This window comes from Heloderma suspectum, chromosome 3, assembly GCF_057233095.1.
Source record: "Heloderma suspectum isolate Gila_16-S chromosome 3, 16-S_ref, whole genome shotgun sequence".
In the NCBI taxonomy this organism is placed as follows: domain Eukaryota; kingdom Metazoa; phylum Chordata; class Lepidosauria; order Squamata; family Helodermatidae; genus Heloderma; species Heloderma suspectum.
The window spans coordinates 9,007,714-9,029,815 of NC_139460.1; the positions used below are offsets into that span (position 1 = coordinate 9,007,714).

The following is a 22,102-nucleotide window of genomic DNA, read 5'->3' on the forward strand; positions in this document are numbered from 1 at the left end:
GTGTGTGCCCTTCCAGAGTGGCAGCTTCGGACATGTGGAAAGGCAGAAGGAACCTTGCAGATATAAAATGCCCTTTTAAAATGAGAGACTATATGGAGTAGAACAGGGACACTTCAAGTCCTGAAACTAGAGCAACGAAGTTTAATCAATTGATCAGTCAGATTAATCAACTGAAAATATTTTGATTGTCTAAGAAGATGTCCTGGATTAAACAGAGCACCAAATTTTAAATGCTTTCAGATGAAGGACTTACAGAAACTTCAGGTGACAAATGCCATCTCAGAAGAGGTATTGCCTCCTGTGTATGAGAGAAAGGGGAATATATTCCTAAAGCTAGAGTCCTCTACCCACATACGAGGAAGGAAGCCCTATTGAACTCGATGGAACTGAGTAGACAGATATAGGATTGCACTGTTAGACGATGCTAGCAGTAACACAAGTGTGCACCATCTAAAAACAAAAGACACAGGCTTCTTCCTGAAGAACTGTTTTCCTCCCCCCTTATATCCTTATTAATCTACTAAAACTCATAATCAACTAAGATTCCTTTAATTTGGGGACAGCTGTACTTGAAGGCGTCATGACATCCATTTTCTGTTCCTGGTTTAGTCATGTGTGTACAATCAGAAGTGGGAGATGCCTTTGTTTAAAGGGCAGATACTTTCCCCCGGGGTTCCTTTGCTCCAGGGGTGTCAAACTGTTTTGCCAATTGTTTTGTCAATAGGCAATTGTTCTTCTAGGATATTCAGAGACAATGAAGACACCAAGGAAAGAGGTTTATTTAGCTAAAATAGGCTAATAAAGCAAGACAATAAAAACATAAAGCATACATTTCTTCTGTCACCGGGATCCCCGTACTCTTATCAGATCAGCAGATCAGATAACAGCAGTGACAAATTGTAGCCACTGCCCTGACCTGTAGCACTTGTGCGGCTCAGCTTACAGTGAGGTTCTGCCTGGGAGGGTCCCAAGGCACCATATACTATCCCCTTGATCCAGTGGAGGCTGGTGGCTCCAATGTCAGTGGGGTGGTGAATCCGCTCTGGGTTTCAGTCAGAACCAGTCAGAACTCTAAAGGAGCTCTCCAAGGTGCTTTTCTTCTGCGCACTTGATGCTTTTCCTTCCAGAGGGATGGTCTGCATAAAAAGTAGGGCAAGAGATGTACGATGGTTTGGTAACTGGTAGCCCATGGGGCTAATCATAGCCCCTGGATCCAAATATTCCTGCTAGATGTGCCTGCCCAATTGCTAAGGTCATTTTCGGAGGCTCCTCTATGGGGTTCACCACCCACAATGGTGTGACAGGTGGCTACCAGGGAAAGAGTCTTCTCTGCGGTGGCCCCCATCTGTGGAATGTCCTTCACAGGGAGATCCACCTGACATCTTCACTGTATACAGTTAGACACCAGGTCAAGACCTTCCTCTTCCAGCAGGCACTGAATCTTTAACTGGTGGCTCAGATTATTAACTTTACTGCTGGCTGTTTAACATTTTTAATGCTTTAATATTTTCATTGTTATATTTATTGATTTGGTTGTTTTGGTGTCGGTTGGCTGTTTTTTATCATTGTAAAACACTGCAAGGGCACCTGTCAGTTGGGCAGGAAGTAAATTCAATAACCAAACAAACAAATATTGTGCCCCTGCTGAGCCTACGCAAAGGGCTCCAAGTCCCTAAGGCCCCTTTTTCACCAGTTTGAAGAAATCTCCCATTACGCACCTCAACCGCTCACTCTGCCTGTGTTTTGGGTAGTGAATGCGAGGTCAAAGGGAGGCCTTTGGCCAAAACCTTTGCCTCTATTCACCCTGAGGAGGAAAGGGTTAAGGAGCCCTTGGCCTGTCTATAGGCTCACCTGAGATTCCGTGGGCAGGGTCAGTGCTGCTGGCCCTTCAGCTCTTCCTCCATTGCAGTCGTAGTCTTTTTTTAAAATGTTGCTGTTGTTTATTGTTTACTGAAAGGTTATTGAGATTTTTACCATAAAAGAGCGCCCCTCCCCACTTCCCAATTATACAGTTGGTGATGATACAGGACATAAGGCAATATGCCTCCACTTTCCATGATTCCTTTCCTCCCATCCCTTGGGTCTTGCGCATATATATATATATATATATATACATAGGTATATATATATATAAAAATTATCACTTATACACAGTGGAGACTGGTGGCTCCAATGTCAATGGGACAATGAATCCACTCTGGGTTTTAGTCAGAACCAGCCAGAACTCTAAAGGAGCTGTCCAAGGTACTTTACACCTTGGAGAGCTCCTTTAGAGTTCCAAGTGGTTCTGACTGAATCCCGGAGCGGATTCACTGCCCTACTGACATCGGAGTCACCAGCCTCCCCTGCTTACGCATATATATTGATTTGCCTCAGCTTCCACTCCCAGGCCCAGCAGGAGTTGTGATGTTAAAATATATATACTTGTGGTTAGGGATGTACGAAAGTCACTTACCTTTTCGCAGCTTGGCTTCGCAGTGGGGGGGAGGCGCTTCGCTTTCCCCCCCGAAGTTCAGGCGAAGTGGGGAGGCTTCCCGCCTCACCCGGCCAAAATTCAGGCCGGGGAGAAGCGCCCTGTCTCCCCGGCCGCGAAACAAACAAACAAACAAAAAGACCCCGTGATAGGCTACGTGACGATTTACGTAGCCTATCACGGCTAGATTTCCAAAGTCAGCCATGATAGGCTACGTAAATTGTCACGTAGCCTATCATAGGTGACTTTGGAAAAAAAAAAAGCGCGTACGCAAATGGCGGCGGCCCATGGGCGCCGCCATTTGCGTTCCTTATTTTGGCACATCTAGTCTATGTAAAGTTTTATGTAGACTACGGCGAAAATAAGGGCAACGTAAATAGCGTGCCCTTATTTTTGCCGTAGTCTACGTAAATCTTTACGTAGACTAGACGTACCAAAATAAGGAACGCAAATGGCGGCGCCCATGAGCCGCCGCCATTTGTGTACGCGCTTTTTTTTTTCAAAGTCACCCGTGATAGGCTATGTGAAGATTTACGTAGCCTATCACGGCTGACTTTGGAAATCTAGCCATGATAGGCTACGTAAATCGTTACGTAGCCTATGCACGGGTGTGTTGTTGTTTTTTTACTTTAATTTTTTTTTTTTGCAATGGTGGCGGCAGCAGCCGGTCGGGAGACCGGCCGCCGCCCCCGCCCATGACGAACCGCTGCCGAACCGCCGCCGGGACCCGCCACCGGGAGGAACATTCACCAAAGGTAAGTCCCGTCCCGGGGGGTGGCGGAGAATTTCACCGCTGATTTTGGGGGGCCGAATGCGTTGGCGCTCGGCCCCCCGAAGATTTGGGGAGAAATTCTCCGCCATCCCTACTCTGGATGGGGTGAATGCTCCTTCCTTGTTCTCCTTGACCTCTCAGCGGCTTTTGATACCGTTGACCACGGTATCCTCCTGGACCGCCTGAAGGGGTTGGGCATTGGAGACACCGTATTGCAGTGGTTCCGGTCCTTCCTCTCCAGCAGGTACCAGAGGGTAGCACTGGGAGAGGAGGTTTCGGACCTGTGGCCACTCACTTGTGGGGTGCCACAGGGTTCCATCCTCTCCCCGATGCTATTTAACATCTATGTGAAGCCACTGGGGGCTATCATCAGGAGGTTTGGGGTGCGGTGTCATCAATATGCGAATGACACACAGCTCTACCTCTCGTTCAAATCTTCACCAAGGTTGGCCATAGAATCCCTGTCCAAATGTCTGGAGACGGTGAGTGGCTGGATGGGGAGGAACAAGCTGAAGCTGAACCCTGACAAGACCGAGGTATTTTTGGTGGGAGACAAGAGGAGGCTGGGGATGTTGACCTGGTGTTGAATGGGGTATGGCTACCCTTGAAAGACCAGGTCTGCAGCCTGGGGGTCATTTTGGACTCCCAGCTGTCCATGGAGGCTCAGGTGTCAGCTGTGAGCCAGACAGCGCTGTATCAACTCCATCTGATACAGTGGCTGCGCCCCTTCCTTCCCGACCATCTGCTCCCATCGGTAGTACATGCCCTGGTCTCCTCTCGTTTAGACTACTGTAATGCGCTGTATGTGGGGTTACCCTTGAAGACGGTTCAGAAGCTGCAGCTGGTACAGAACGCGGCGGCTCGCCTGATTCAAGGCAGCCGCCGGCGAGATCACATCACTGCAGTGCTGAAGGAGTTGCACTGGTTACCAGTTGTTTTCCGGGCCAAATTCAAGGTGTTGGTTTTGACCTTTAAAACCCTATATGGTTCCGACCCAGCTTATCTTAAGGAGCGCCTCCAGCAACACCAGACAGGCCGCTTAACAAGATCAGCCTCGGATGGCCTTCTCTCTGTCCCATCAGCCAGGACAGCTAGACTGGTGGGGACGAGGGAGAGGCCCTTTTCTGTGGTGGCCCCCACTCAGTGGAACTCCCTCCCTAGGGAACTCCGTCATGCCCCCTCTTTAATGATCTTCCGTCGTGCATTAAAAACGTGGTTGTTCAGGCAGGCATTTGGGGTGAGTTAGGGTATTTTAGAAAACGTTTTCATTGTAGAATTTTATTGTTTTAAACTGTTTTATTATATGCTGTACATCGCCCAGAGTGGCTGGGTGACCAGCCAGATGGGCGACTAATAAATTTAATTAATAAATAAATAACTAGCAGACTAGCCCAGGTTTAAAATGTCACCAAATAAGAGTACAAATATAATTTGAGATGCAGCTGTTTTTAAAACACAGCCAAGTGCAGTGAGGTCGGAAGGCACAGCACAGGCAGGTTAAGCTGGGGGCTGGGAAAAGAAAGGTGGAAAAGCAGGTCTGAATGTGAAAGGTAAGGGTCACGGCCTTGTTATGTGGTGGAGATGACGAACAGGGATGTAAATAAGGAGATAGACAGCTTGCCCTGTGTAAGAGGTCAGATGTCAGCTGTTTTACCAACACATCAAATCCCTGCTCTGAACAGCATAAAGGTACAGGTCATGAAGGAGGCCCATGCAGATAACAACTACAGCAGGAATTGAAGAGCTAACAGAGCATTCAAAGTCTGATTAAACGGGATTGTTAAGAACTAGGGGATACAAAATGTATCTACTTTTGTTTCCCAAAGTGAATGTCACATATCTGTAGTACTTGTAATGACCACCTTGAAATAATGCTTTAGAGCAACCTTCTCCAACCTGGTGCCTCCAGATGCATTGGACTACAATTCCTAGCATCCCCAAGGATGCTGGGAGTTGTAGTCCTGGAGGCTGCCTGGTTGGGGAAGTCTGGTTTGGAGTTTTCAAAGCACCTCACATTATCTTCCTTTATCATTAGATCAATCATGTAAGGTGGGCTGGTGTTGTTATACCCATGTTGCAGATAGGGGCTGAGAGAAAGTGGGACTGCCTAAGGCTATGTAACTCAGTTCATGTCAGAAGCAAGATTCCATCCAGGGATGTTCCAAAATCGTAGCCCAGTGCCTTAGCCATTATGTTATCCCTGTAACAGATCAACAGAAGAGCCAGGAAACTGAAATTCTGTAGAAGTGGAGGTACCCTTGGAGGGTGGCTTCTCTCACTGGGGATGTTGGTGTTTGACTTGTTCAGGACAGGGGAGCACTTCCCCTGGATAAGCTTATATACACACTGGCTGCAGTCCTATATGCACGTTCCTGAAAAGAAATCCCACTGAACTCAGTGGGGCTTACATTGGAGTAAACATGCATAGGGTTGCACTGTTTGTGTCTCTTGAGTGTGCATATAGCTCTTTCAAAAAGGCTATCTGGCAGATCTGTTTCAGGGATAGGCAACCTGGTGTGTTCCAGATGTTTTGGACCACAACTCTCATAATCCCAGATCAGTGCCATGCTGTCTGGGGCTGATGGAAGTTTTGGTCCGAAATATCACCAGGTTGCCTGCCCTTCTTCTATTTGGTGGGGACTGAATCCAACCACGACTCTCCCTTCTGGACAGCTGATGGCCAGAATTTTGGCCTTTTTGTTAAAAAAAAAGGGGGGCTAAGTGAGCACAGCCATAGTTGTGGATTAGACAGGGAAAATATGTGCTCAGTGACTGTTTGTGTTCATGGAAAATGTGTGCTCAGTCACTGTTTGTGTTCATGATGCCCCGTCCAGCTCAGGCTACACGTACACATATGGCCACCAGCTAGATTGAAGTGAGTGGATAGCGCCTGAAATGTCACCAGTGCTAAGCAACACAATCTCCTGTACTTGTGCCATTTTGTGAACGTTCTAAAAATTGCATTACTTTCTTCTGTATAGTCTGAGCATCCTCTGTTATACTATTCATGAGTGACCTTGTTGCCCTCTGAAGGCTGCTGTTGTAAACACACTTTTTAGTGAGTAAGCTACGCTGAATTCAGCGGGACTTACAGCTGAGTAAACAGGCTGAGGATAGATGCGTGCACACATACACTCATGCACAAACTTTTAGTAATACATTTTGTGGGCATTTTGCTTTTAAAAAGTAAAATTTGTTCCTTTAAAATTCTATCCATCTATTTATGTATCTTTCTATATCTAATTCTTTGATGATTCTGCAATCTCCCATTGCATGAGATTCTCATAAGATCTTTTTTTCTTAAAGAGGCAATTGGAAGTATAATTAATTATCCTCCCTGCAACAATCCTACCCCCTCCCACCTTCCCATTATGTAAAGACAGGAGATACTATTACTTAGGGATGTCAGGGAAACCCACAACAGAACCAAATGAGTTCGGATTTTCATGAATCCGACTTGCAGATACTGCAACAGAGCGGCTTTTCCCCCATTGGGCAGATTCCATGGACTTGCAGAACAGTTTTCTAACTTTCCCGAATTTTGCACAAATGTTGCTGTAGGAAAATACACAAAATTTTAAAAACTGGCCAAAAATGCGCATTTCCCCCGTATAGTGTGAAAATGTGCATTTTGGGGAATTTGTGCATTTTCACATGTGCAAATTTGCATGAATGCACATTTGTGTGAGTGCATGTTTGCGCAAATTCGGAAACAAAATCTGATTCTGTGGGTGGACAGACGATGGAACGAAAGGCACCTGACAATCCATGAAACACAGACGGATTGTGAGTCCAACCACAGTGGATATAGCTCCAAAATAAAGGTATGAGTGTCTTTCCAAGCTCTTCCAAAAAGCCTGCAAACACCCTTTGGAACAGTTGGGAACAGCTGTTTGTCTCAGAGCTAAACCTTTAAGTTTCCTTTTCTAGATCAGAAACTTGCAAAGAATTCTATTGCAGTAAAAAAAATACAGTGTGGCTGTGTATGCAGTACATATGTGGTGCATGTGTGAGTTTGCAATCTAGTATGTGGTTGTCATGATTGAGTTTGACAAGGATAGCGTCACAGCATAGCACATCCATTTATTTCCAAGTATAACAGAGCAGCACCATACTTGACTTAAATTGTAACCATAAAGCAGGGATGGGCAACTTGTGACCCTCCAGATGTTTTGGCCTACAACTCCCATAATTCCTCACCATTGGTTATGCTGGCTAGGGCTGATGGGAGTTGTAGGCCAAAACGTCTTGAGGACCACACATTGCCCACCCCTGCCAAATTCTGTCTTAGCTTCTGGCAGTTAACTTCGCCTTTAGAACTTGGCACGTTGTTTCTTGTCCTAGCTCACAGCTTGGAATAGCTTTCATGTACATTTCTACATAAATCAAATATTGTACATATGATGGTTGACATTTATTATTTGCATAGTAAGTAGCAGCTATGAAAACGACAAATTCCATACTAGAGAAAATTGGGAAAAGAGTTGAAACTAAAGCTGACAATACTGTATTACAAACTGATGGTGCAGCAACAGACAATACAGGGCTAGATGGACGCATAGGCCGCATTTGCACATCACGGTAAGCCAGGATTCTGGCAAATCCTGCTTACTGTCAGTGAGTTGTACAGTGGTGCGTGCAACCCATTCACTCTGCCTGGCTTGTCCTCTTAGCACTAGTGGTTAAACTAACCAGAAACTGAAAACTTACAGTGACATCCAAATCCGGGGTCTTGGTTTGTTGAACTCTTTACAAGCCAGGATCATAAACCATGGTTTGTTCTTGGCTTACAAATCCTGGCTTGTTTGGGAGCAACAAAGCAGGATCAGAGGTTTGAACGTCATGGTAAGCTTTCAGTTACTTGTGAGTTTCTTTGCTAGCAGCAGGAGGAAAGCAGGAATGAATGGGCTGCATATACTAGCATGCAAACAAGGCCGTTATCTGAGCTGATAAAGCTGCCTGCACTTGTACAAATCTATGATATGGAAAGCCGTGTACAGTTCCGGTCACTCTATCTCACAAAGGATCTCACAGAGCTAGAAAAGGGCAACCAGATCAAAGGGCTGTAGCAAAATGACAGAGGCTTTTTAGTTTAGGGAAAAGGGGGAACTGGTGGAGGTTTATAGAATAATGCACAGAGTGGAGAAAGAGGAGAGAGCATATTTTTTCCCATTCTCACAATACTAGAAATTGAGGTCATCTGATGAAATTGATTATCAGTAGATTCAGGACTGATACAACAAGGTATTTCTTCAGCCAGTACGTAATTATGGAATTCTTTGCCACAAAATGTGATGGCTACTGCCTTAGATGTAGATAATGACATTCTCACTAGCAGCATCTAGCCTTTGGAACTCCTTCCCCAAGAAAGACCCATTTGGCTCCCACTTTTCATGCATTCCTATGACAGGTGAAAGTCATCTTGTTCCATTGGTCCTCTGATCTTTATTTTACTTTCTCCTGATTTGCTGTTTTATTGTTCTTCTGCTGGTGGCTTTTGCTTGAAGCTCTTACTGTCAATAGCTAGGGATGTTGGAGAAATCTGCAGTGGAATCAAATGAATCTCGATTCCTATGAATCTGACCCACGGATTGCACAGTGGGCTGGCTTTTCACAAGTCACATAGGTTCCACAGACATGCAAACCGTGCTTTTTTTTTACTTTCCGAAATTTTACGTAAATTTAGTCGTAGAAAAATATGTAAAATAACAAAACACTGCCCAAAATGTGCATTTCCCCCATAGGCTAAAGCATAAAAATTTGCATTTGGGAGGGGGGGATTTGTGCATTTTTGCAAGTGCAAATTTGTGCAGGTGCAAATTTGTGTAAATATCGGAAATTGAAAAAAAATCTGATTCCTCCAATGAGCGGTTAACGGAACGAAAAGCACCTGACAATCCGCAAAACACAGATGGAACAGATTTTACAAAATCCGTACAACTTTACCAGTAACTCAGCCTCAGGAGAAGAATTGCAACTGTTTAGAATGAGGAAAAAACTGCATAAAAGCCAGGAAACTGCCAAATGATCGATGGTTGGGGGAAAGGGGGCGTGGCCTTCTGGGGGACCCTGGAAGACTAGATTGAGACTCCCGGAGGGCCAGATTTGGCCCACAGGCCTTAGGTTCTGCACCCTTAAGTTAAAGGATCTCCAGAAGAAGACTAGGAGAGACTCCAGAGAGCTGCTGTCTATCAGGATGCAGATAATTCTGAGCTAGATGGACCAGTGTTTTAACTCTGCATAAGATAATTCCTAATAGCTCTTATCTGTCTACCTACCTACCTACCTACCTATCTATCTGTCTACCTATCTCTTTCTTAAAGGTTCACCAAAGACCAACTCTAAATGTATTCCAAGGAAGTAAAAAAGCGTCCCATTTAAGCTTGCATTTAGTGTCCCCATAGGGCAGCTTTCCCCAAGCTGATGCCCTCTATATCTGCTGGACTACAACTCCCACCACTCCCAGGCTTCACAGGATGACGGGACTTGTAGTACAACACATCTGGAGGGCACCAGGTTGGGGGAGGTTGTCCAAGGGGTGTTTAGCTAGTAGAAATTTATACCCAATGGACCCCTTTATTTTTAAATAAAACACAGCCTTCCCCCACTACCCCCCTTTTTTAAAAAAGAACCCATTCCTGCCTATTTATAATAAATATGTTACTTGCGTTGGGTGTTGGAGAGAGAGATTCTGCCTTCACTAATCCCCATGCATTGGAATTTCTTTTGAAGGAGAGACACTTTGTTTTTTAAATGTTGCCTTTGGGGCCCTGCTGCAAGTTGGGCTGAAGCATCCAAAGGCCAAGCTGAAGTTAGAGAGAAGGACACAGGGATGATTGAAGCTAGTTTTGGGAGCAGGGATACAGAAGACAACACCTGTGTTTTGGTTTGGGCCGGCTCTTTTCCAGGTCACTCCATGAGCTCAAAAGAGAAAGAAGGCCTGGTGCCAACAAGGCACTTTGGATGCTTGGCGGGGGCACTCCTCGCACCCACGTTCTGGCCCCTCCGCTTAGAAACCTGCTACACCCCCCTCACCATGAAATGACGCCTGTACTGTAGGTTAATTCTTCTGCAAAAGAATGTCCCGGTTTCTTTAGCAAGAGGGGAAGAGGAGGGACAAGGGAGGAAGCAAACGAGTGGTTCCTTGACATCCATCTACGTGTGTTTTTAAAATCCACACCCCCTGTTTCCCACAGTGTGTTTCCTCTGAGCATGGGCATGAGGATGGTAGGGAGGGCTGCCATACACCCCAGATGCCCCTATTTTGCCTTTCAGAGATGCCATGTAACAATTTTGCTAGTGACTGTAGACATGCACCAAAAGCAGTCATTCGTGGCATTTCACTTTAAGAAATGCCAGATTGAATCTCAGTGGAGTGCTGGTAGGGTAGGGGTGGTAGTGTCAGCATCTTGATCCTAGTACACTTACATGTACACATGAACACTTAAGGCACCAGACAGCGTACTGTCTGCTGACCGCTATGGAACACAACAATGGCCAAATTCAGCTTGTTTAGGAGCAGGAGTTGGGCCCAGTTGGGGTGGGGGCTTCCGGAGGGGGTGAACATTTCATTCATTCATTCATTCATTCATTTATTACATTTCTATACTGCCCAATAGCCAAAGCTGTCTGGGCAGTTTACAAAGATTAAAAACAGTATACAGAGATTAAAAGCCACTTACATAAAAAGAAAACACCGAAACAATATACACAAAAGAACATATATCTAAAAGAACTTGAAACAAGCAATCTCAAAGCAAACAGCCATAACCATAAGATATTCCAGGATCAATTAAATCTTATCATATACTGCCAAATGCCTGGGAGAAGAGAAAGGTCTTAACCTGGCGCTAAAAAGATAACAATATTGGCGCCAGATGGCCTCGTCGGGGAGATAGAGATGGCCTCGTCGGGGAGATAATTTGGGGGCCACCACCAAGAAGGCCCTCTCCCTTGTTGCTATCTTCCGAGCTTCCCTCAGAGTAGGCAGCCGGAGGAGGGTCTTAGATGTTGAGCGTAGTGTATGAGTAAGTTCGCATCAGGAGAGGTGCTCCGTCGGGTATTGTGGTCCCAAGCCGTGTAAGGCTTTGTAGGTTAAATCCAGCACCTTAATCAGGACTCAGAAACTCCTGGACCTCCCAAAGTTGCCTACCCAGATTAAAAATAAGGCAGCCCTGTGTAGAGCACCTTTGCAGTAGTCAGTAAGCACAGCCTGGAATGCCGAGGACAAATCCTTTTCTGAGAGAAGCGGTTATATGAAGCTCACCACCTGGACTGGGTGAGGGGCACTCCAGGGCCCTGCTCCCGTCAGAGAATCCAGCTGCAAAGCAGGGCCCAGAAGAACCCATATCGTACATACCCTGCCCTTCAGAGGGACTGTAACTGGGTCCAGAACAGGCAGAATCAACAGCACCACCAGACTTAGGCCGGTCCATCCTCATAATTTTTGTCTTCTCTGGGTTACGCTTCAGTTTATTAACCCTCATCCATTCTACTGAGTCCTGCTTGGGAACCCTTTGTAAGTAGTAGGGAAGGACTGGAGCCCCTGTAACACTGCTCCCCCATGTCCCATCCTGGCGAAGGTTACGGTGACCACGTGCCTTTCTATAGGCAGTGCAGCTAGATCCATTGAGAGTAGGGATGGGAGAGAAATTTGCAAGGAGGTCAAATCAGTCAATCCTAAAGGAAATCAACCCTGAGTGCTCATTGGAAGGACAGACACTGAAGCTGAAGCTGAAATATTTTGGCCACCTAATGCGAAGAGAAAACTCTCTGGAAAAGACCCTGATGCTGGGAAAGAATGAAGGCAAAAGGAGAAGGGGACGGCAGAGGATGAGATGGCTAGATAGCATCACCGATGCAATGAATATGAACTTGAGCACACTCCGGGAGAGAGCGCAGGACAGGAAGGCCTGGCGTGCTATGGTCCATGGGGTCACGAAGAGTTGGACACGACTGAACGACTGAACAACAATTTTTGTGTGAATTTATTGAACCCGCAGCAGCTGAAATTTGATGGTGCCGCAACAGAGGAGGGCCGGGTCTCTTTTGCTGTAAAATCGTTCCTTTCTGCTGTCGCTGTGCCACTGAACTTCAGCAGCAAACAACAATGTTGTGTTTTTAAAAGGAGGGTTTCCCCTGCTGCCGTGACCCCAAAATTCGGTGGCCTATTTGGCGGTGCAGCAGCAGTAGGGACAGGAGTGTGGCCCCCGATGAGGTCTGAGTGAGATAATGAGGGCCACAGAATGGGCAGTGGGGGGGGGGAGTGGTTGGGCTGCAGAAAAGGTCAGGGAGCCTGCATGCAGCCCACCCCTGGCTTAGCGGGATCTTGAGAAAGGCTTTGTGGTCGATCAGCCCACACAAACAAGCAGGCTCTCAGATTTTCTTGAACTCCAAACGGCATGGAGGCTGCACTCTGTAATGAGCCATTCTGATCTCCAGGCACATGGATTTCTCCATGCCGCTGAAAAAATGCTGGTTTGCAGCATTGTATTAAAAAATCCACACATCAAACCGTGGAACCGCCGACATTTTTTTATTTTTTATTATTATTTATTATTACATTTATATCCTGCCTTTTTTCCCCTTGCAAGGAACTGAAGGCAGCTTACATGATCCTTCTCCTCTCCATTTTATCCTCACAACAACCCTGTGAGGCAGGTTAAGGTGAGAGTCAGTGACTGGCCCAAAGTCACCCAGTGAGCTTCATGGCTGAGTGGGGACTAGAACCTGGGTCTCCCCAGGCCCAACACTCTAACCACTACACCACACTGGCTGTCACAAAGCAACCTTCACCTTTTGAACTGAAAACATCCACAAAGCAGCCACGTGTTAGTAATAGCTTGGAGCTCCCAACATGGTCATTCTTCTTTTTCACTTTTTTTCCCCTGTTCTCTGTCTCCCTTTGTTTTTTTGCCTTTGCTCCCCTGTAGTTTCTCTGTGGCTATGCGTCCAGTACTTTTGGCCAGTCGTCCGCACCCACTCTGAAGGTAAAATAAGTCAAAGAATTCCCTTGTGTGGCTTGTTCACTTCTACCCTCTGTAGCTGGCTTACTACTTTCTTTGCATCATTTGCAACAGATCATGCGCGAGAGGACAGATTCGATTGCTGATACACGGAGGGCTTGTCTCAGAGAAGCAAGGCTATTTTCTGTGTTTGCTAGGGATGAGTGGAACCGCTACATTCTGCAGGAAAAGGTGAAGAAAAGGGTAAAGTGTTCCAGGAGGTGTCAGAGCACTTTTCCTGTGGATTAAAGCAGAGATGGGGAAAGCTTGGTCCTCCAGGTATTGTTGGACTGCATCTTCCATCATAGTTTGCCAATGGTTGGGGCTGATAGGACTTGCAGTCCAACAACATCTGAAAGGCCATGTGTTCCCCACCCCAGATTAAAGGCTAAAACGTTTGGGGCTTGTTAGTTTAAGGTAGAAATGTGAAGGCCCAGAAAAATGAGAAAAACTGTCCCGTCCCCCCTTTCATCCCCAAAGACAAAAAAAAAAAAAATGTCTTGGAATAAAACATGGTTTGGGGGAGCAGGGAAAATCCCAGTTTTTCCTCATTCCCCTCCCCTCCAGTTTTTTTTCCCCAGGCCTTCACATCTTTAGTTTAGAAACAAGATGGCAAGGGCAGCATCTCTTCCTGAAGGAGCTCACAGTGCAACAGGAAGTTCCAGGCATGAGGGAGATTGTAAACAGGGCCGGCCCACCCATGAAGCAGGGTGAAGCATGATGCAGCAGCAGCACATCTTCTCTTTCACCTCAGGTGGTGAGAGGCCTTGCACCGGGCCTGATTGTACATACGAACATAAGAAGAGCCATTCTGAATCAAACCAAGGGTCCATTTAGTCCAGCATTCTGTTCACACAGTGACCAACCACCTGTTGACCCACAAGCAGGACATGAGCGCAACAGTACCCTCCCGCCCATGTTCCCCAGCCGCTGGTGTACATCGGCTCACTGCCTCTGGTACTGGAGGTAGCACATAGCCATCAAGACTAGTAGCTATTGATAGCCTTCTCCTCCGGGAATTTGTCCAACCCCCTTTGAGAGCCATCCAGATTGGTGGCCATCACTGCATCCTGTGGTAGTGAGTTCCATAGTTCGACTCTGTGCTGTGTGAAGAAGTCCTTCCTTTTATCTGTCCTGAATCTCCCACCAGTCAGCTTCATAAGATGACCCTGTTGGGTTCTAGTATTTTGAGAGAGGGAGAAAAAAGTCTCACTACTCACTATCCACATTCTCCACACCATGCATAATGTTGTGCACATGTGTCATGTCTCCCCTGACCCTCCTTTTTTCCAGGCTAAACAATCCCAGTTGTTGTAACCTCTCATAGGGGAGATGCTCCAGCTCCTGGATAATTTTAGTTGTAAACACTCAAAGGGAGAGTAGCCATAATAAATCAGCCAGCCTGTAGCAGATAGAGTCTGAATGGAGCAGCTGAACCGCCCAGAGAACTTCAGCTATGGGCAGTATAGAAATGCAATAAATAAATGCAATAAATAAAAACATACATACATACACCTGGTCACTTGCTCTCAGGAAGTCTGGAGCCCTTATAACTTCTGCCAGCCTATCTACCTCTCCCAGGTTGCACCCTCTTTGGAATGAATCGAGATTTTTAAAGGGGCAGGCCCTGCACATAGAAAACTAGTATGTCAGGTGTAAATTTGGTCCCGTTTAACCTCAGAACCTGCACCAAATGGGTCCGAAGCACCCTAGTGGGTAACCAAGCTAATCCCAACAGGTAAACATCACCACAAAACATCACTACAGATGAGATTGTAAAGTGAAACCATATCTATGGCTTTATTGCAAAAAATTCAGGAAAAATACAAAACAAAGAAAATGGCATGGTGGTTATATGAGCGTTAGAAACTTTCTAATTACAAGGAAAGAGAATACAACAAAAATAGAAGATAAATCAAAAGAATTGCAATTGCCAAAGCTGGTACTATGAACTTGGCCAATAAGATAACGGCTTGAGCTTCTAACATTGTTATGACTCCTCTGTCCAACTTACTCTTGTTTACTACTTGCGGTGCAGAGCTAAACGAAAACAATTCAACCTATGTATTAACCCTCCCATGACCTCTTCCTGCTTCTTACTTGAATACAGAAACTTATGCTGAAGCATTACTAAGTTCCTCTAGGCATAGGAAGAATAGAGGAAGGAGTTGGAGTGAACAGAAAACTCAAGACTTGGGAGTTGTCACCTCTGAAGATGGGATTCCAAATCCCCTCCTCAGATATAACCTCCAAGTCCCAAACTCAGAAATAACTCTAAGTCCCAAACTCAGAAATCATTCTAAGTCCCAAAGTCTAAGAGTCTAAAGAGGTCCATAGTTACCTAAATCCGTGGGTCTGGTGGCATGGCAGAAAGAGGGAAGTGGAGAAGCAGCAGGAACAAAAAGCACAACCCCAGAGCGCCCATTCCCTGGGCTTTTATCCCCCTGCTCTGGTCAAAGGTGGGGCCTAAGGAGCAATGAGACAATCAGCCTCCAATAGGAAATGGGGTGCACGTGGTTAGAGCATTTGCTCACCAATCAGAAACAAGGTGTCCCATCTACCATAATTTCATGTGTCTGGGGAACGTGCCTGGCACCATTACAAATGGGCTACTTTGAAATGTCCCAACATATGACCCAAAGTCTACCATCTGGGTATGTTATCTTGATTGACGCATTTCTCCCCGGTATATCTTCTTTGAACTCCCTGTCATCCTTGGCCATTTTTGGTCATATCCGCCTGAACACCTCCTCCCAGTTGTTGCTCGTGCTCAGGGCTTCCCCGCCCAACTAGCATCGAGCAGGGACATTCTCTCATCGGCAGGTGTATACCACAAGAAGTCAAAACAGTACTCTTCCTCCTCTCAGTAGGCATCTGAGCATGCTGAGTTCTGCTGTTCATCTCATTTAGACACTCTGCCAGCACATCGTGGCCTTGAGCAAGCTCTGTGAAGCCGCTTGTAAAGACAGCTGCATTTTCCCCCCCTTCTTCAAAAACAGTTCTGCAAAATCTCAGTTAGAGTCTCAGTTAGTGAAATAACATCATTTAGTACAGAATCAAACTTCACGGTCTTCTCGCCCAGGGGTCAAGAGTCTGGAATATAAAGCTGGTTACGAGTCTGAGGTCTTCTAGGGGCTCTTCTTGTAGGCCTCTCCCAGATTGAATCAGCCATCTTTACTTTTTGTTAACCCTTTTTAGTACCAGATTAAGAAGGCCTGGCGTGCTATGGTCCATGGGGTCACGAAGAGTCGGACACGACTGAACGACTGAACAACAACAACAACAAACATCAGTGAGCAGGGTTCAGGCTTGGTCCTTTCCTTGACATGCTGGTTTTCTAAGTTCAAGGATTTTTTTTTCTTTAAAGATCTTTTTAAGTAAGCTATAGGAAAGGCATTTAAGAACGTAAGAAGAGCCACAGTGGATCAGACCAATGTAGTCCAGCATTCTGTTCACACAGCGGCCAACCACCTGCCTGTGGGAAACTCACAAGTAGAACATAAGGGCAACCAGTAGAGATTGGTGGCTCTGATGTCAGTGGGGTGGTGAATCCGCACCTTGGAGAGCTCCTTTAGAGTTCTGTCTGGTTCTGACTGAAACCCGGAGCGGATTCACTGCCCCACTGACATTGGAGCCACCAGCCTCCACTGGTTGGTTGCCTCCCACCTTGCCAATGTTCTACTATTTACCCCTCTGTAATCTTGGTGGTAGCGGGGGTTAGGAAGTGAAGTAAGCAAATTGCTAAAATAAGTTTTGGTTATCCTCAACCACCAAAAATACTTGGCTTAAATGTTAAAGGTGTCTCATGGCTTCCTGGATATCTTCTGTAAGGCACTTGGAGCCTACTCCGTAGAATGGGTGCAATTTTCCACTGAAAATTGTATTAAATTCTACATAGAAGAGTCTGGGTATGGGAAAACAAAGGTGCTTTGCTGATTGACACACACCTCTTACATTGTACTAAAATGGCAGCTACTCTGTGGCGCTTCCTCTTTTTTGAGTGTCAATCAGAACGGCTTCCTCCTATAAACTATTAACTGAACACTTAGGTTCCTATGTGATATTTCTATCAATGTAAATTTAAATAAAGTTCACTGAAGTCAGGTAAAGCCTATGTCCCCGCACCCACCTGTTTATTCCCCACTTTATCCTATAGGCTCTAGACAACTGGCAATATTTATTTACTTTAAAAATTGAACTTGCAGAATTTTAGAAACAGCATTTACTACCAAACAGTTCAGAACAGTCCTGTTCAGCCAGTCCAGAAGAAGCAAACATTGAGAAATACAGACACTATTTCCCAGCGGGCGGCGGGGAGCCCTCCTCTTATTATGTCCAGCTGTTCTTCAATATATGTCAGGATGGAAAAACTCTTTCAGGCCAAGGTAGGAGTTCTGTTTCAGAGAAGTTCTTGCAGGCCACATTCTAGTGGTGGGTAGAGCAAAAGGCCACAGGGGCAGGGCTAAAAATACCAGCTTATTTTAGTTTAAAGCTCTTCCTGCCAGTAGCTAAGCCTTAGGAGAGGCATTATAATCTTTTAGGATGGGGGGAAAAACTGCACAATAGCCAGGAAAGCACCAAACAATTGGTTGTTGGTGGAAAGAGATAGGCCCTGGGGAAAGCAGCGGGGCCTTGTGGGCAACCCCAGAAGGCAGGATTGAGACCCAAGGAATAGGGATGTACGGCCTGTATAAAATCTGCTCCGTTTGTGTTTCGCGGTTCGTGAGGCACCTTTTGTTCCATCAGGCACCTTTTGTTCCATCGTCCCCTCACAGAGGGATGCAAATTTTTTTCGTCATGTGGAAAATACGCAAATAATTACGTTAGAAGTTTCCTAACAATTTACATAATTTACCTCAGTACATAACATTTAGTGTATTGTGTCCCATTCCGTTCAGCTTTTCGTCAGCAGAAATTTGTGTATTTTCCTACGAAGAAATATGCGGAAATCTTTGGGAAAGTAAAAAAATTCCGAAAGTCCACAGACTCCATGTGGCCTGAGGGGGTCACTCCGCAGTGGATTCCGCAGACTGGATTCTTAGAAATCTGAGCTCATTTTAGTCCGTCTCCAGTTTCTCCAGCATCCTTACCTGAGGTTCCCCACCCCTGGCATATTTAGATAGTTCTTCAAGTCAAAAAATTTCCATTCATTATTTCTTATTTTATGTCCAGCAGGCAATGATGGGCTGTTTTGTTATATTGTTTCTTCCTGTGGGCATTTGGGACAGACACAGCAAGAGGCAGGATGTTTAAGGGGATGTACCTAACTTCCAGTAACATTTTCCTTGGGAAAGCTTATTGAATGGCTTTTTCTCAGGGATTCTGGCTGTTTATATGGAACTGGAAAGGGAATTTAAGTCCCAAGTCACATTGGTTAGTTATTTTGGACATTTCTGCCATTCCCTAAAAAGGCTTGGCTCACTTGCTTGAGCGATCTGGAGGTATGTGCAGTTATGGAGCGATTAGTATGGTGCACTTAACATTTTGTCTGGACTATGTGGGTTTATCTTGGAGGAAGGGAGATTCTTCCTTACAATGGGACATCTGATTTAATGGTGTTTTTGGCCTCTGAGACTCTGCAATGCAGCATGAGGCTTCCTATCCATGAAATGTATATCTTTCTGAAAACCTGGAAAGCCCAAGGCCTTATTTTTTATTCTTATTATCCTGCTGTTTTGTTGGAAATGTACCCAGTTGTCCTAACATTCTGCTAGGGTGGCCAGGTGTTCTACCTTACAAAGGACAGTCCTCTGTTTGAAGGTGTCCTCTATTGGAAGAGCTGCCCAGACCAAGTCTGGGTTAAAAGTAAAGAACTGTAAGAAGAGAGTTTTGGCTATTGGGTGGTATAGAAATGTAATAAATAAAGAAGGGCGCAGTCCTATGTCCATAGCATTTTTTGTTTTCTGGGAACTGAGCTCAGAGCCAGTGCTCCAAGGTCGCTTCCCAGAAAACCGCTTCCCCGCCCCTGCCGCCTCATAGGCAGTGCCGTTTGCCCCCAGCTCCGCACTCGTAAGAGCAGCATGGAGCAGGGGAAAGGGGGGCATTCTTGGTGGAGCGGAGGGCAGGGGACGGCAGAAGCGCTGTTATGACGCTTCCTGTGCACCGTCCAGCCTCCCCACCCCCTGCTCCAAGGCGACCCAGCTAGACAGCTGAAATTGGCCATCTAGGCACAAATGCAAGGTGGCCAGAGTGTGGAGGAGAAGATCCCCTCCGCGCTCCGCCCACCCTGCATTGGATAGTAAGTTGCCTTCGAGTTTTGAGGTAGCCGACTATCCCCATAGGATTGCACCCTAAATAAATAAATAAATAAATGGATCCATCCATGCTTCGCATCTGGATAGCAGACTGAGCCAGCTCTCAGGTTGCCTGGTCACAGTCTTTCCCGCTAAGGTGAGATGTAATGTATTTCTCTTTATAAGTTCTAAATTTTGCATCTCTACATATAAATCAACATAGCAAATGTCATGCAAATCTCAGTCCACTCTTGCCCTCTTTTTGTTTGGTGATGCATTTCCTCTTCCTGGCAATGAGTAAATAATTAGGGATGGGTGGATTCCCTACCTGCTGCTCTGGGAGGGAATCCGCCTGCGGGGGGAGGCGATCCGTCCTTCCCCCCGGAATCCTTGCTGGCTGGCTCTGCTCCACGGTGATTCCGCGGAGCCACCGGCTGACTCCGGAGCGCCAGCAATACTGCCGCCATTGCCGTGCCATATCTCTGGCTGAGGCTGACTCCGGATGCAAATGGCATAGCAGACGACATTTGCAGCCGTAAAGCTCTTAGATTAAGCTAAATGCAGCCGTAAATGGCTGCATTTAGCTTAAACTAAGGGCTTTACGGCCGCAAATGGCGTCTGCTACACCATTTGTGTCTGTGGTTTTTCACATGATAGGCTAGCCTAATCTAAGACCCTTACGGCCGCAAATGGCATAGTGGATGCCATTTGTGTCCAGAGTCAGCCTCAGCCAGCAATACGGCACGGCAATGGCGGCTGTATCGCTGGTGCTCTGGAACCACCGGTGGGGAGGATCCGGCCAGGGAGGATTCCGCGGGGAGGCGAAGGTAAGGGATCCTTTCCGCCATGGACTCCAGAGGCCGGATTAATTAGATTCAAATCCATCCATGGCGGATTTCTCTGATATCCCTATAAATAATTGGCTACCCTACATGGCTATCCCGCATAAACAGAACTCATAAATGCTTGCCTGGTGTGAGGTGGGCTGTTTCAGCAGCAAGGCCAAAAACCTGTGCGGAACACATTGGGCTGTGGTGACTCATGATATCATTGGCGTCATTGCTGCCCACAGTCCCAGACCTGTATAGATTATTTATAGGAGTTAAATCATTCAGCCAGCAAGATGGAGAGTTGCCAAACTGCAGCAGTTCTACATATGAGGGAAAATGTGACTGCTACACAGGAACGAATATATATCATCATCTTTGGCTGAGCCAAAGGCAAAACGAGGGGAGCCAAAAGTCAAAAAACACCAGGATATTTTATCTTAAAACTCTCACTACCAGTGATGAAGCCTTAGGAGAGCATTTCAACCTTTCGGAAGGGGGGCAGGGGGAATGCACACATAAAAAAACCAGGTGGGCTGGATTTGGCCTGAGGTTCTGAGGGTTAAACCTCTCCTCCCTGTGCTTTTTAGTCCTGAGAAAAACCACACGCACATCCTGCACCTGCTATTAATTTTTTAAAAAACTAACGTAGCTGCTAATGATGCATTTAGCATGGCATGTATTTTAGCCCACAGAATTTACTTGTGTGAATACCAGATGAAAAAGACAAGCAACAGAGGGAGGCCATCAGGACTGGCTCGAGGTTTACGGGGGGCCTGGGCAAGATGTCCTCTCTTGGGCCCCCATCCTCTATCAGTGCGTTCCCTGGAGGACTTACCTGGCTCTGGTGACAACAGCATGAGCCAGTGGAGGCTGGTAACTCTGATGTCAGTGGGGCAGTGATCTGCTCCAGGTTTCAGTCAGAACCAGTCAAAACTCTAAAGGAAGTATCCAGGTGATGCTAGATCAGGAGCATTGTGGGAGATTAAAAGTGCAGCTAGATCCAGCATAATGATTGGCTAAATGGATCCTTGGTCTGCTCCTGCAAGGCAATTATTGCGTTCTAAGGCGGGGGCAGGAACATTTTTCAGCCTGAGGGCCAGATTGCATTTTGAAGACACTCTTGGGGGCTGAATTCCAATGGTGGATGGGGCCAAAGGCAAAAGTGGGCAGGACTGAAATATATAAAAAAAAAAACCACAACCCAATGACCCCATATTCCACTGTCACTAATTTATAGTAGGAAGCATGTCGACTCAGAAGTAAGCATGAATAGCATGTCTACTCACAAATAAGCAGGACAGTCCTCTGCATGTCTACTCAGAAGTAAGCCGGACTGAATCACTCAGCAGCACTTTCAAATAGCAGCCCAAACACCACACCTCTGAACATTTACTCAGTTATAAGCATGAGCATCATGTCTATTCACAAGTAAGCAGGGCAAGCCACTGCAGGACTACTCAGAAGTAAGCAGGACAAATCTCTGCAGGGCAAGGCTGAGAAGGAAGCAGGTCTGAATCACCTAGCCCCTCTGCCCTGCTTATTTCCTATCAGCAGCTGATCAGAGATAAATGTTTTCCCTTTCTAAGTACTGAGAAAGGGAGCCTATTTCAGTGCGAAGAAGGGTAATGCTTTTATCTCCGATCAGCTGCTTATCAGAGATAAGAGCTTTTCCCTCTTTGGCAGAGGGCGCAGGGTGAGGGGAAGAAACTGCTGGGCCAGATAGGGATCCCCTGCAGGCCCCATGAGCCCCGTGGGCTGGAAGTTCCCCAACCCTGTTCTAAATGGAGGGA

The 22,102-nt window shown here is 46.2% G+C and overlaps 1 protein-coding gene across 2 annotated transcripts in view; it reads left to right on the top strand.

Moving 5' to 3' along the window:
• The window catches only part of MYO7A (myosin VIIA), a 144,141-nt gene that overhangs the window by 45,120 nt on the left and 76,919 nt on the right, over positions 1-22,102 (top strand). Inside the window, exons 16-17 of one of the 2 annotated variants that reach the window (XM_084841596.1) lie at positions 13,178-13,234; positions 13,325-13,441. In XM_084841596.1, coding sequence (XP_084697722.1) covers positions 13,178-13,234; positions 13,325-13,441 — 174 coding nt within the window. The remainder of the gene's footprint in view (positions 1-13,177; positions 13,235-13,324; positions 13,442-22,102) is intronic. The other variant, XM_084841598.1, reaches the window with a different exon arrangement.